Genomic DNA, 16736 nt, shown 5'->3' with positions numbered 1-16736 from the left:
CTCCCATTAAAGATTATGGTGCCAAAAATGTGTGTTTCTGCTCATCTTGAGCGTTATCACAAGACAGGAACAGTCAGGTCTGAATGGGGGCAGGCTCCTGTACTACAGGTCGCATGAAAAATGTGCATACAAATGTACAAATAAAAGTCTCCAATCAAATGGTAACGCTTACACTATGCATGTGATCTGCCATCACTTCTACTGCTTGCTTAGAAAAAAGTCTACAGTAGAAAATGTGACCCCCTTCCCATGTGACAGTGCTGGGGTCTAGCAACAAATAACAACAATTGCTAGGCCTAAACACTGTGACATGAAGAAGGCAGTGATGTGACTGTTCCCTCTAGTGTCTGACACCAGCCAAAATTGAGGAATCTGGCGTTGGCTGCCCTAGAGGAAGGTGCAGCTAGGGAACACTGGCAAGGGGAGTATTATTGGGTCGGGGGGAGGCTTTTACACCAACACCATCTGGCAATGTCCCTTTAAACTGATATTAAGAGCATTTTTATGTGGATCTTTGTGGTTTATTGTAGGCTCAGGGTAAATTAATTTTATATTTCTATCTTTCTATGCTAAAAATAGGAATGGCCTTCCAAAGATTTCATGCATTTTATAAGATTGACTTTTAATAAATCTAATTTCATTGGGTTTTTTATTTTTCAGTGGTCTGCCTGAATTAAAGAGAACAAAGTTTAAGAGCTCTTGGAGTAAAAGGTATGCGGTTAAGTGTCCTTAATATGAGCAGCGTTTCTCCAGAGAGTCTTTCATAATAGATAAAGTGGGTGTTCAGGAGGAGGAAGGATAAAGTAAGACTCGAATGATGACTCATAGGACTGCAGGCAGCACAATACTTAGACACGCGGCTGTTCAGCCTTACAAATTAGCCGCAGCTCCAGTTCACCATTCCACATAGGATAATCTCTTCTAATCATTTTATATGTTCCATTTACCGCCAACATTATTTCTCAGTACACATCCAAATCTATAATTCTACTTAAAGGATTCTAAATATATCTTTAAAGTTGTCCGATGTAAAAGAAATACTGCATAATGATAATGAACAGAGACTCGGCAAGGGTAAAAATGCAACACATATGGAGTACGAGGCCCAGCAAAGCTAACCAAATGTGAAATATTAGTTTGGGGGCTCTGGCTCAATAAAGTTAACCACTTGCCGACCGCCCACACTATATTTACTGCGGCAGTCAGCCCCTCCTGGGCAAAGTCACGTAGTACTACGTCGCTCGCCCAGGAGCCTGCAGGGGGCGAGCGTGCACCGCCGGAGGCTCGCTCCCGCCCCCGCTCGTTCCCCTGCATCCCCGCGCATCTCTCCGTGGAGAGGGAGAAAGACAGGCGGCTGATGTAAACAAAGCCGCCTGTCATTCTCCCTGATGTAACAGCAGAGATCATATGATCCTGCTATGTAAGATCGTATGTCTCTGTGGTTACATCAAAAGCCACACCCCTTAACAGTTAGAAGCACACCCCTAGGGACACACTTAACCCCCTTAACCCCTTGATCACTAATAAAATTAACCCCTTCCCTGCCAGTGTCATTTTTACAGTAACTGTGCATATGTATAGCACCGATTACTGTAGTAATGTCGCTGGTACCCCCAAAAGTGTCAAAAATGTCAGTCAAGGGTCCGATCTGTCCTCCGCAATGTCACAGTCCCGCAAAAAAAATCGCAGATCGCCGCCATTACTCGTTAAAAAAAAACAATAAAAATGACATAAATCTTTCCCTTAGTTAGTAAACGCAATAACTTTTGCGCAAACCAATCAAAATACGCTTATTGCAATTTTTTTTTACCAAAAATATGTAGCAGAAAACAAATTGGCCTAAAATGTTAAAAAATTTAGATTTTTACATATTTTTTTGGGGGAATTTCATATAAAAAAATGTGAAAAATATTGTTATTTTTTCAAAATTGTCGCTCTTTTTTTGTTTATAGCGCAAAAAGTAAAAAATCGCACAGGTGATCAAATAGCACCAAAAGAAAGCTCTGTTTTTGAGAAAAAAAGGATGTCAATTTAATTTGGGTACAGCGTCGCTGTACCCATACTCTAAAATCTGGACTTTGTGGAACATGTTTGTCTTCTCTAAGTAGGGTAAAGCCCACTCTTTGAGTACCACGGGCTGATGGGTGCGGATGGTTCCTTCCCCCTGACAGGTCAACCTTTACCCATCCCCTCCGCAATCCCCCCCCCCTTTTTCTTTTTCTTTCTCTCCCCCTCTCCCTTCTACTTCTAATTTATCTTCTCACTCTTCTTCCTCCAATAATCTTATTATTCCTTCTAATTAGGGTCCAACTCTGGTCTACAGATCTTCATGTTGTTTTGAACCTTATTTTCACCCTTTCACGGTATGGACCTACCCTTGAATATATTAACCACTTAAGCCCCGGAAGATTTTACCCCCTTCCTGACCAGGGGGTATTTTGCGATTCGCCACTGCGTGACTTTAACGGACAATTGCGCGGTCGTGCGACGCTGTACCTAAACGAATTTGACGTCCTTTTTTTCCCACAAACAGAGCTTTCTTTTGGTGGTATTTGATCACCTGTGCGATTTTTTGATCACGCGCTATAAACAAAAAAAGAGCGTCAATTTGGAAAAATAACAATATTTTTCAAATTTTTTTATATGAAATTCCCCCAAAAAAAAAAGTAAAAATCTAATTTTTTTAAAATTTTCGGCCAATTTGTTTTATGCTACATATGTTTGTTACAAAAATCGCAAAAAGCGTATTTTGATTGGTTTGCGCAAAAGTTTTTGCGTTTACTAACAAAGGGAAAGATTTTTGTCATTTTTGTTGTTTTTTCTTTTAACGCGTAATGGCGGCGATCTGCGTTTTCTTTTGCGGTACTGCGACATTGCGGCGGACAGATTGGACCCTTGACTGACATTTTTGACACTTTTGGGGTTACCAGTGACATTTCTACAGTAAGCAGTGCTATATATATGCACTGTTACTGTAAAAATACACTGGCAGTGAAGGGGTTAACTTTATTTGAGAGGGAGGGGCTGTGTGTGTCCCTAGGGGCGTGATTCTAACTGTGATTGGCTGTGGCTTGAGGTGTAGTTACACTGATCAACGGTTCTACATAGTAGAACCGTATGATAAGTGTTTCTACACAGGGAGAACTGACAGGCAGCTTGTTTACACAAGCTGCCTGCCTTTCTCCCTCTCCCCCGCCGATTGCCGAGTGACCAGCGGACATCGGGTCCGCCGGTCACACGCGCGGGGGGGGGGGGTCCGTGACCGCGCGGGAGCGCGCCGCCGGCGGCGCGCGCTCGCTCCCCAGACCCTCCCAGGCTAGTGACGTACCGATACGTCACTCTGCCTGTGAGGGGCTGACCGCCGCAGTATATGTTCGTGCGGCGGTCGGCAAGCGGTTAATGTTAGCTCCGCTTCACTTAATTTATACATGTTATTTACCCTGATTACCTATTCTCTTTGGCAGTCATGACTAACAGAAGTTTACGGATGTATTTCCCATCTATGGCTGTACAACATTTGTTTCCTACTGTCTTGATATTCTGTAAACTGCTTTTTGATAAATAATAAAAAAATAGTTTGGGTGCAGATAAGGGTACTGTTATGTAATGTGAATGTTACTAGCATGTTTTGTAACATAAATTGCATTAAAGAATATCTAAACCCAATAGAAAAAATACAAAGAGGTGGATTTACTGGAAAACTGGAAAGTGCAAAATCTGATGCAGCTCTGCATAGAAACCAATTGTCTCCCAGGTCTTTTGTCAAAGTTTGATTGAACAGGCTGAAGTTAGAACCTGATTGGCTACCATGCACAGCTGCACAAGATGTTGCACTCTCCAGTTTTAGTAAATCAAGCAGTATGCTTACCCTGAAGGTTGCATTCGTTTTTTTTTTACACTTTTTTTGTTTTCATCTCGTAATCCTGCCTTTAACACAATTCCTTTCCTAGTGTGACAACTGTATTTTTTTTTTTTTTAGAAGGAACAACATTGTCACCCTAGGAAGCATGCTAGCATTATATAATGCTTCCTTCTTGCCATACTTTAAGTGGAGGTGTTTTGTATTCAAGGAAGGTAGCTGGGTACAATGCTACCTGTTAACTGTCAGCAGAAGAAACACACTGCAGTCTCTGCTGCCTCTTTTCTCCCCTTTTTTTTTTTTTTTAGTGAGTGCAACTTTATTTAAACACTTCCTGGTTAACAAACAGACAACATATTCATATGACTGTAGATCAATGGATAAGCTGTATAAGGGCATATAAACAAAATGTCATATATCTTAACATCTTTCAATGTTTATGCAATCAGGCATTCCCTTGCACTACATAGATGAAGGTAAATCTAAAGAGAGTTGAATAAGAAAATTGTATAGTGTATGTCCAGCCTAAGGTCCCTTTCACACAGGAGGACCTGATGGACTATCCATTGTGCTCTATGGTGCAGCAGATGTCAACGGACCCGCCAACATCCTATCTGATCCTGTCTGCTAAAAACAGATGGAAGGGGATATGTTCCCCATCCATCTGGCGGATCGGTGGTATCAGTGGAGAGATTCCCTGCTGAGCAGGCGAATCCACTGGAGGACTGGACCAATGTGTAAGGGCCTAAATAATCACTCCCTTGGTAACCAAGGCAGCGAGATGTTGCTCCCATTGCTAGCATTCATGAATTAGCAGTTGCATCTGTCTACAGGGGAACAGAATCGCCCATCTGAAATCAGCTTTATTTCAGTGTGTAGCTGAGTGCAAATGCTTTTCTCTATCAGGGAATCAATCCAGTATGTAATAGCAACGCACTGGAGTTCGATTTACTAAAGTCAAAAAGACGGTTTACTGTGCAAGGAAAGTTGCACTTTGCAAGAGAATTTTCCCAAGACCTTTGTAAATGATCAAAAATCCTTAATCTCATGCACGGGAAATAAAAAAATTGAATTTTTGCTTGCACGTGATTGGATGATGGAAGTCGGCAGAGCTTCACCTCTTTCACTAAGCTAGGGAAAATTCCCTTGGAAACTGAACAGTCTATTTGTGTTTAATGAACCAACCCCACTGTATCATCATTTTTAAGGTCAGCTCAGTAATACTAAATTTCTTCAGAGCTTTCATTTTTAGTAAAACGCACAGAAAATGTGACATCACCCCGCAGAGGGTGAACATACCTGCAGGCTTTAACTTGGTTCCATGTGGAATTCTGTTTACAGTCAGGATATAACCATCATCAGTTACCACCTCATACTCCTCACTGGGGTATCCTCTGTATGTGATCAGCTCACTCTATAAAATTATACGCATGTTATTATATGTCATTAATATTGCAAAACAGCAGGTTTTTCTAGTAACGGTTTAGGGTTGCCAGCTAAAATTGTATACTATATGGACCAATGCCCAAAAAAATTACAGGCAGCTTAAAAAAAAAAACACATAAAGGCCATCTCACCAACGAATTTCTAACTGCCAAAACCAAGCTAATACTCCATACTCATACTCCTGGACCTTTCTGCTGCCTTCCACACAGTAGACCACTGGCTCCTCCTCAACAAACTCCGCTCTCTTGGCCTTCGTGATTCTGCTCTTTCATGGTTCTGTTCCTACCTATCTCACCACACTTTCAGTGTTACATACAACACCATCTCCCCTGCTCCTCTTCCTCTTTTTTTGGGGTACCCCACGGCTCCGTCCTTGGGCCCCTCCTATTCTCTCTTTACCTCTTCCCTAGGCCAGTTGATAACCTCCCATGGCTTTCAATACCACCTCTTTGTGGACGCCACCAAGATCTATCTCGCCACTCCTCAACTTACCAACTCAATCTCCTCCCCTATCGAAAACTTACTGAGTGACGTATCAGTATGGATGTCACACTACTTCCTAAAACTCAATCTCAAAAAAACTGAGCTTGCAATATTTCCTCCTCCCCGATCCCCTCCCCATGACTTTACCATTAAGATTAATGGCACAACCATTGGTCCCTCCACACATGTCAGAGTGCTGGGTGTAATCCTAGACTCTGACCTCTCCTTCAGCCCCCACATCCAATCACTGGCTTCATCTTGCCGCCTTAACCTCCACAACATTTCCAGAATTCGCCCCTTCCTGATTAACGACACCACAAAACAACGTATTCACTCTTTGGTTATTTCCAGCCTTGTCTACTGCAACTCTCTCCTCTCCTCACTGGCCTAACATTACACAGGCTATCCCCCCTTCAGTTTATAATGAACACTGCTGCTAGACTAATACACCTTACTAACCGATCCATGACTAGGGTATAAAAGATGATTTTGTCTCTGTGAACTGCTTGACCAACAATCTACCTTATTTCTTTACCCAAGTAAAACACTGGACACCATAATTGGAGTTTAATGGCCAAAGCAGCCTTTTATTAAACCAAATTGTATAAATAACATATATAAATCATACCAGCAACAGTAAGTACATTCTGAAATTTGGAGCCCCCAAGGTCCTTGTAGGCACCACTACTTCACGTACCTGCTTAACTAAACTTAGGCCTCCAGACGCAAAACACCGACTCGGAGACAACACCACTATTAGCAGGTACAACCCAGACAAACCACAGGGAGCCGTACCCAAGACGGGTCCCTACCAATTTTTATTTATCAAATAAAGCACATACAAGGACCTTGTACCCCGCCAGCTGCCTTTGACATACCACCCCGTAAAACAGCCCAAAATCACACAAGAACGTAAGCACCAAACAAAAGGGGAGGGAGGGTGGGAAGTTGTTTCAATGCTGTCTCTCTCGTGACTGAAGACCTCTCCAGGACCCTCCTACTGTTTGAGCCCTAAAGCCCCACCTATTCCCTACGCTCCACCAATCCAGTAAGTTTCCCTTATTTCCTTTTACCCTCCTTGAATTGCCACTCCAAACCCCCTTTTAACCCTGTCATGTCGGCCCTCTGTCTAGGTTCTTCTTCCCTTACTCCGGGCCTTGCTTGACTGCTGCCTCCCTCTGCCAATCCCTTTACTGGCTTCCCCTACCCCACTGTATAAAATTCAAAATACTAACCACAACATACAAGGCCATCCACAACATCACCCCCAGCTACATCAACAACCTCATCTGCAGATACCGCACAAATCATCCTCTCAAGAACTCCTGATCTCTAGCTCCCTCGTTACCTCCTTCCATGCTCGCCTTCAAGACTTCTCGAGAGCTTCTCCCATCCTCTGGAACTCTCTACCCCAGAAGGTCCAGTCAGCCCCTACCCTGTCCACCTTTAGGCGATTTCTGAAAAGGCACTTATTCAGGTAAGCCTATCCCACCTCCACCTAAGAACCGTGCCCAGGCCACCTTCATCAGATCATCCCCTGCAGCTATTACCTTTTGTACCACCTCCCCTTGCCTTTAGATTGTAAGCTCCACGAGTAGGGTCCTCCCGTCCCTTCTGTATTGAACTGTATTGTAATTTTACTGCCCCCCTCTACATTTTAAAGCGCTGCTCAAACTGTTGTCGCTATATAAATCCTGTATTATAATAATAATAATACAGCGTCATTCGTGCTCCAAACACACAGGAAGAAAAAACAGGCCGCCACACTCCAATGACCACATGGATCCCAGTTTATTAGAACTAACAACCCACGAAATCCTCTACCTAACGCATTTCACCCAACAGGACTTCCTTATGTAATGTCATTACATTAGTGTGGTGACCTTTTTTTTTTTTTTTTTTTTTAATTCCTTTGAAAATAAAGATGTCTTACTTTACAGATATGCATACTGTACTTGTTCCAGATCAGTGACTCAAACCTTGTACCATACGGGCAACTAGCATCTTCAAAATACAACTGGCAATGGCTGCCCCCATGTGTTTCTCAGGAAAGGTTTTCGTTAGGTATTAATAGATGGTGACTACCAATGTGATGACACAGTGACAGTAATGTGTTATAATTTTCACTGGTTAATGTTATTTTACACTTCAGCATTTTCAAATTCTATCCCACCGACTGAGAACAACTTACAACATTCATGTATACTTCAGGGTCCACTTTTCGATTCATTTGATTTTCTTCACCTGGAATGTTCAATGTTTCTATAATAGATCCGGAAATCAAAATGGTCACAGCCATCAACACCCACATCTCGAAACTGGTAAGAGAAAAAGGAAACACAGCATATAAATAGCACAACACATCTGTACTTTTTTCGCAATAGATTTTGTTTTACTTTTTCTAGTTTTAATGTTTCACAATAGGCTAATATTTGTCATGCCTAATGCAAGGATAAGATCCTGTATGTGACCCTAATTTTCAAATATAATTGGAGTTTGCTGAAAATTACTGTCACTTTTTGACAATAAGATGCTTATCCTGACCTGTTATACTGCTATAGAATTTATACCAAATTAGGCTGATAAAACTTCTTAGTATTAAAAGGTTAGACCCCGGGTCCTCAATAGGCGGACTCCGGGCCGCGTCCGGACCCAGGCGCGCTTAGCTCTGGACCGCGGCGGTCTGTCTGTGCTGAAGCTGCTGCCTATTCCTTTTCACCCAACCGCCGCCCTGCCCGTCGCCCAGCATTCACAGCGGAGGAGGAACTTATTCCTCCTCGCGCCTAAGCACCCCCGCCGCGCTGCATTCCGGGAGTTGTAGTCTGTGGACACTGAGCTGAGGGAAGCCGGGCTTCGGCGGCAGGTGGTGAAGAGACATCTGCTCGGTGGCTAGGTGCATGGGCGTCTGAGAGCTCATCTCCTTGCCAAGCAGAAAGACCGGGACCTACCACATCGAAGAGGGTCACTCCAAACTCACATCCTGACCATCCCTGCATCCCCGACCGACCACCGATCATGCCACCTTAGAGGAAGGGGGTTTCTTTTCTCTACACTACAGCAACTAGGAAGACAAGTAAGTGCGGGAATGCTTGAATGTAAAATAAATCTATAATTTTATCTATACAGAACTACAGAAATGTTTTTAAAAAGAATAATGTATTTCACCTGCATATCCACTGAAAATATACAGCAAAAAATAGTTTGTACTACTGTAAACCATAAAAATGAAGTCTCACTGCATTTTTAAAGAATTATTTTCATATAATATAATGAAAATAATTCTTTAAAAATGCAGTGAGACTTCATTTTTATGGTTTACAGTAGTACAAACTATTTTTTGCTGTATATTTTCAGTGGATATGCAGGTGAAATACATTAATCTTTTCAAAAACATTTCTGTAGTTCTGTATAGTTAAAATTATAGATTTATTTTACATGCACATATATATTTGTTTTCCATCATTGCCGCCACAATGGCTGAAATTATAAATCAGGCTGACGGGAAGAATAGCTAAAAGACACAAAATTTTGTTTGCAGTCTCTCTCTATCTATGGATCAAACATCATATTTCACATATTGGTTGTGTATTTGTTAGGTCATTTTTTTGTGTATAGTTCAAAAGTTTTGGGGGAATGCCTTTTGTTGTTGGCGTTCTGTATTTGGAATTTGACGGTCAGTTTTCCGGACCTCGGACTGAATGGAAAATTGGTAAGTGGACCTTTCAAGTTTACATTTGAGTACCCCTGGGTTAGACCCTCCGTCAGGGTTTTACTGTTGTCTGTGTCCACTCCTGGGAGATTTCACCTCATTTCCTGCATCAAAAACCCAACAGAAGTTTGTGGAAACCTTCTCAATGTAAGAGGAAATCTTACCTTTCACAGCTGTAAACAAATCAAGTGTGCCCACTGAAACCTAACAGATCCTAACCCCCCTGGTGCCCAATACACGTCCCAACAATTTCTGTGTGAAGCCCGCTGTGTGTGGCTGGGCCCACCACCTGCTGGGCACTAGAGCAAGGTGCAGGGTGCTGAAACATTCTCTCTGTTCCAGCACCTGGCATTGAAAAAACTTTACTGTGAGGAGAAGTTATCTCTACCTCACAGTACTGGTAAAGTCCTGGCCTCTAGAAGAAAAAGAACGGAGCTGAAGCATGTTGGGGATTAAAAAAAACTGTCATTAACCACCAATGAGGGGGGGTTAAACTGCACTACCACTAATGACCAATGGGAGGGGGTAAGAAAAACATAAACAAAAAGGCAAGGCGCCTCTAAGTGCAGTAGGCTCAAGAAATGTATTAAGATAAAAGATTAAAAGCACTCACATAGAGTAAGATAAAACATGAGCAACACAAAATGTAATGGTCCGAGATCCATCCGGAATCTTCCGAGCCACTGTGCTATGATGCGGACATCCAAAGCTCCGCTTCCTTGCTACTAGCCATCAACAAGTGAGGGTTAAAAAACACTGCCACTAGCCATCAATAAAGGGAGGTTATGTGGAGGTTATTGTTATTGCATCCACTGACACCAATGTTGGGGTTTATTATTATGTCAACTGACACCAATGTTGGGGTTTATTGTGTCCACTGACACCAATGATAGAAGCGACACCAGTGTTGGGAGTTATTGTGACTGCTGACACCAATGCTGTGAGTTATTATTGCAGTCTTTGACACCAATGTTGGGGGTTAATATTGGATCACTGACACTAAAGTTGGGGGTTATTATTGTATCCACTGGCACCAATGATGGGAGTTATTATTGCGTCCACTGGCAACAATGATGGGAGTTGTTGTTGCAGTCTTTGACACCAATGTTGGGAGCTAATATTGGATCCACTGACACCAAAGCTGGGAATTATTATGGTATCCACTGGCACCAATCATGGGAGTTATTATTGCATCCACTGACACCTGTGATGGGGGTTTATATTACATCTGCCAACTCCAGCACTGGGAGATATTGCCGCTGCTGACGCCAATGCTGGGAGTTTTTGTTGTGGCCATTGACTCCAACATTGGTGGGTTATTATTGCATCCACTGACAACAACTCTAGAGGCTCTGATAGTGCCCAATGACACTAATGATGTAGCTTATTGTAGGCCAATTCTCTATTCAATGTGCTTTGCAGTATGCTGCAAAAATGCAGCAGAAAAGGATAAGGAGTGAGTGGAGCAAGAAATAAAGTGGCCTTCATCACAAACTTTCAAATAGAAAAGGGAAAACCCCAATTGGGAGGGACTTTACTGGTTTACTGTTTTCAAATAAGTAGAATTAATTAGTAAAAAATACATAATATTTATTATTTAATATTTAAAATTAAAAAGAACACGCATCAAAATATGACATTGAGGCTACAACATAGAACTTAAAATGTAAAAAACTGAGATCATGTGGACAGTGCCCAATAGGCAGAACCTTGCCTTTAAGTATATGGTGCATGTTCACCAAGCCATATAGCTACGCCATGGGTGTCCAACCTTTTGGCTTCTCTGGGCCACATTGAGTGTAGAGAAATTTTCTCAGGCTGCATATAAAATATATACCATTAGTTAAGGTATACAAGTAATAAAACGCCGCCGCGCCCCCTTCCCGTGCTGCCGCGCCCCCCCAGCACTAATTTAACACAACTAGTGGATGATCCCCACCGAGGCTGCCTCTGTGGCTGTGCCCCCGACTCAACTTCCTTCCTCTCCAGCAAAAAAAAAAAATTGTCAGGGGGCAGTGGGCCGCATTGCCTGCGGATCCGGGCCGAATGCGGCCCCCAGGCCACAGGTTGGACATGCCTGAGCTACGCATTTGAAACCCCTAACAGTCATGTTGTTTTTCCATTGTTGATATCAGCCTTGTTTGTCAGCCTGATGCGTTTGGTTTTTTTTTTTTTTTTTATGGGCAGACTGCTTAGCAGCTACTTCATTATTATATATAATTAAAAAAAAATGTTTTCTTTACTATACATTATATTCCAGATGCATAGCTATATGGCTAGGTGGATGTGCACCGTATACTTAAAGGCAAGCTTCTGCCTATTGGGCGCTGTCCACATTATCTCAGTTTTTACATAAAATGTGAGATTATATGCAACTATTCATTATCATATATCTTAATTCCCGCCTGCCAGGCTCTGTGCCTATACACTTCATTCTTGGACCCATGTGATGGTCTGCCGGGTCTTGTTGGAGTGTGCGGATGATGACAACTTTTTGCACTCTTTGAGTCTTTTTTAGCTTCATATGATCGGTTGAAACTTGCCATTGTTTTTATATATATTAGGTGGCTTCTTTGTATAACCTCTACTACCATGTAAGTGTACTCGCAATACAGCTGTAAGACTATACTAATCACTCACACTGAGATAAGAATACACTATATATTACGTAGATCTTTCTTCATATTGTAGAAATGTGTGTCGAACATTCAAGAACCTCACACCCATGAAGAAGGAAATTCTCCGAAACACGTTGGGTGTTCTCTGGACTAGGGTCACGTGATAGGCAACAGGTCCTCATTGTGACCAGCATCTTGTACACATGTAGTCAGAAGAGGTTTTTTCATACTTTCCATTATAGGTTCTATGTTGTATATTTTGATGCATGTTCTTATTGATTTTAAATATTAATGAATAAATATTATGTATTTTTTACTAATTAATTCTACTTCTTTGAAAACAGTAGGCCAGTGAAGTCCCTCCCAATTGGGGGTTTTTACTTTTCTATTGAAAAAATGTAGCAGGACAAAAACTTTTGGGTATTGAGGTATGGTACAGCCTGTCCCTTTTGAAAGGGCTGGCTAGCTTGATGCAATACACCTCAGTGGGGGAAAACGCACTGCTATTGTGCGGCCCTCTGGAAGTGCTGTAAGAAATGTTTTACTCCTACTAGGAACCACAATCTTTCTCTAATATTGTAAGATGAAATAGGAAAGCAGTCTCAGTTTTTGGAGTGCTGTCCATACATCATAAACTATAATACTTGACATTTATAGCCCCACATCTTTTATATGAACATTTGGGTTTTTCATTTCCTTTGTAGGTAATGTTAAGGCTCTGTTCACAAAACTGCGATGTGATATTGCTGCAATTTTCAGTGCGATTATGTAGTGCAACTTTGATGCGTCTGGACTGCATTTTTTCATATTCTATGGGGACAAGTCACACTGTACATCGCAACAAAGTAGTACTGTGTTGAGTCACATTAATGTGAATGGGCTCTATTGTCATGGCATTATGTGTGACTTAAGTCGCACTAGTGTGAACCAGCATTAATTAGATTTTTATGACTTGTTAGACCTTGATGAATGTAATGAGTTTTCTAAAAACAAAATGGAAGTGATGATTTGCATACAGTATCCATATAGCTATAATGGTTAATTGTACATTTTAATTGTATTATAAGAATGTAAAGCAAAGTTTCTGTGTATAAAGTTAACTAGTTAGAAACTTCCTGAAAATCGAAATACTAACTTCCAGCTCTAGTTTTAAAAAATAAAAGAATAAGATTACTTCTATTCTAGAGGTTACCAGAAGCAAATAAAACAACATACAATAATTTGTATTATATAGCATTATTTTATATATTATAAATATATAAAATATAAAATATATTTATTATAGTATTGTACATTATGATAAATACAACAGATTGTAACAAAAAAATAACCACAATGTCCATGATTTTCTGTTCTTTATCTTATCTGTCCTACAATATCTATTTTATGAATTTTACATATGACATTATTAGCACCTATTGGCAATAATATGGACAGTTAAGTTTTTTACATTTTTGGCTAGCAGAGCCTTTCATGTATGTATGTTTGTGTGTGTGTGTGTGTGTGTGTGTGTGTGTGTGTGTGTGTGTGTGTGTGTGTATATATATATATATATATATATATATATATAAAGCGTCTGATGAATCCAAATGAACAAAGTCCCTAAAAAAAATGGTAAGCTATCAGCAATTTTGCACTAAACATATTTCATGTAACAATACAAACACAGCAGATATACTAACACACAGAGAAGCATTGTATTACCACTAAAATGTGTCAAGAAAAAATATTAGAATTTTTCAATGTGTGGAATTCATTGCACCTCCTTGTAACTGTACAAATATGCGAAGTTCAGAACCATTTTCAGAAATATTTTAAAGCCTGATGAAGGGATCTGAGTTGTCCCAAAGCTTTCATGTTTATTAAGTCAAGTTAGCCAATAACGGGTATCACTTAAACTCTAAACTCTATCATATAGAAAAAGATCTTACTCACCCAAGGTACCAGAAATAACGTACTGTCAGAACTACCAGGAACTAGACAATTTGTATTGCAAGATGTCCCAACTCACTCCGCTGACACGCCTTGCTTTATCTGAAGTATGTAGGCTGAACAAAAAAAAAAATAATAATCTGACACTGACATTGCATTTTTGCAATGCAGAATTAAAAGAAGTGCATTACATTTTTTAGGGAAGCATATAAAAGAGTTCGGCTTAATGTAAATCTTATCAATGGGGTTTATTTACTAAAGGCAAATAGACTGTGCACTCTCCCAGGGCTTGGTAAATAAGGGGAAGCTTCGCTGGCATCAAATTATGTGCAAGCAAAAAATGCTGTTTTTTTAATTTACCGTATATACTCGAGTATAAGCCGAGTTTTTCAGCACATTTTTTGTGTGCTGAAAACGTCCCCCTCGGCTTATACTCGAGTCAAGGAAAAAAAAAAAGTCCCTGCCCGCTCCGACGGGCTTAAGCTTTAAAAATGGTGCCGCCCGTCGCATACATGTCACCGCGCACGCGCCGCCGCCGCTCGGGAGAGGCCGGGAATAGCCGAAATTATACGAGCGGCGGCGGCGCGTGCGCAATGACGTGTCGGCGCCGGGCGGCGCAATTTTTAAAATGAAGGCGCCTCTGGAACAGGTAAGTGAAACAGCTTCACTACTTGCCATTATGCAGGGCTGCGGGCACACTACAAGGGATGCAGTGCTGCGGGCATGGTCCACATGTACCATGCCCACAGCACTGCATCTCCTGTAGTATGCCCACAACCCCGGATCCTCTTGTACCATGCCAGTACCCTGCATTCTCCTGTACCATGCTAGTACCCTGCATTCTCCTGTACCATGCCAGTACCCTGCATTCTCCTGCACCATGCCAGTACCCTGCATTCTCCTGTACCATGCCAGTACCCTGCATTCTCCTGTACCATGCCAATACCCTGCATTCTCCTGCACCATGCCAGTACCCTGCATTCTCCTGCACCATGCCAGTACCCTGCATTCTCCTGCACCATGCCAGTACCCTGCATTCTCCTGTACCATGCCAGTACCCTGCATTCTCCTGCACCATGCCAGTACCCTAAATTCTCCTGTACCATGCCAGTACCCTGCATTCTCCTGCACCATGCCAGTACCCTGCATTCTCCTGCACCATGCCAGTACCCTGCATTCTCCTGCACCATGCCAGTACCCTGTATTCTCCTGTACCATGCCCGCCGCCCTGCATTCTCACCCTAGGCTTATACTCGAGTCAATGATTTTTCCCATCTTTTTGTGGTAAATGTAGGGGCCTCAGCTTATACTCGGGTTGGCTTATACTCGAGTATATACGGTATTTTTTTTATTAAATGTTCCTTGCATTTGATTGAGTACTCTTTGCAAAGTGAAGCTTTACATCATTTACTAAGCTTTGGGGCTATTGCACTCCAGCAGTAATAGTTATCTGGTAAGTTGTCTCTTACAGAAACCTTTGAGAGAGCTGTACAAAGGCTGCCCTGAGTTATTCACTTGTGTGTGTCAATTTCAGCTTCAGCTAATGAGCACCATAAACAACAGCTTTATTTCATAGTAATGTAAACACTAGAAAACGTTTTAAAATTGTCAGAGCTACTACATGTACACGAAAAAGAGCACCTCCAAACCCAAATACACTGGGGACCAGGATAAAATATCCTTTGAACCCATGGTAGGTAGGCATTTCTATCATGTTAGTTTGTCATTAGCTAAAGACTATGGGATCCAAACAACATAATCTTAGCCTTTGCAGATATCAGGAGTCTGTAAGAAACACAAGGCAAAACCATTGCATAAATATAACTATAGAAGGATTGGGCACATGGTGAGAAATATTTTATGTGTGGTATTCAGATTTAAAAGACCTGTACTTTTTGAAAAGGTTGTCCTTTAAGGCATGGTCCCTCCCCTGAATGTGGCCAATCTAGTTCTGAAACTTACCACTGCCCCCTTTCCAGCATTCTTTACTATGTGGGCCTGCCCGCATTGCCCAGAGAAGCAGTCTTTCTTCAGGAAGCTTCCTTGCTGGATTCCCTTAATCTTGCTCATAGGCACCATGGTCCAATGCTTTCCGCTAAGGAGAGCCATACTCTGAAGAGCCACTAGAGGGCGTTATAAATAAATGCTCTCTGTGGGATAAAGAGAACTCTGCAAGGATGCTTTTGAAGAATGGTTTTGTGGCTCCAGGCAGGGCCGCTTAGTAAGAAATGTTGGAATTTGGGGAGAGCTACTGTAAATATCAGACCAGGTAAGGGGGTAAGCCCTGATGGATTTTTAGTTGTCCTTTAATATACTTTTTCTGGGAATTAAAGTGATACTAAACCCAGGACCCTGCATTCACTATATTTGGTCTCCCACAGAACTCAGAACATGGAAATGCTATATTTTTAGTAAATATAAACTGCTAAATACCTTTTCTCATCAGCAGTATAAAGCAGTCTTGTTACTTCTTTCAATGTCTGGTTAAAGCTTGTAGGAGGAGATTTCATTCTACTCTGACTTTCCTATGAGGCTGCAGGACCCCTGTCCCTCTGTGTGGACAGTGGACCCTGTGCCAATCACATGCACCCTCCTATGAAAAAAAAAAAAAAAAACTCTCTAGCACTATACACCAAACTGAGCATGAGCAGTGTGCCTCAAGGCTATCAGAAGATAGTTAGGGTACATT

General features: G+C 41.6%; 1 protein-coding gene across 1 annotated transcript in view; it reads right to left on the bottom strand.

Moving 5' to 3' along the window:
* LOC309563625 (lysosomal acid lipase/cholesteryl ester hydrolase-like) overlaps window positions 1-14151 on the bottom strand; it is a 40643-nt gene extending 26492 nt beyond the window's left edge. Inside the window, exons 1-3 of the mRNA XM_082268169.1 lie at window positions 14051-14151; window positions 7980-8106; window positions 5159-5273 (exon numbers count right to left, since the gene is read on the bottom strand). Coding sequence (XP_082124295.1) covers window positions 5159-5273; window positions 7980-8099 — 235 coding nt within the window. The 5' untranslated portion in view covers window positions 8100-8106; window positions 14051-14151. The remainder of the gene's footprint in view (window positions 1-5158; window positions 5274-7979; window positions 8107-14050) is intronic.
* Between the last annotated feature and the right edge of the window lie 2585 nt (window positions 14152-16736).

The sequence above is a fragment of the Pelophylax lessonae genome (genome assembly GCF_965119305.1).
Source record: "Pelophylax lessonae genome assembly, chromosome: 9".
Taxonomy (NCBI): Eukaryota; Metazoa; Chordata; class Amphibia; order Anura; family Ranidae; genus Pelophylax; species Pelophylax lessonae.
The sequence above is the reverse complement of the archived record's forward strand: the minus strand, read 5'-3'. Positions and strand labels throughout refer to the sequence as shown.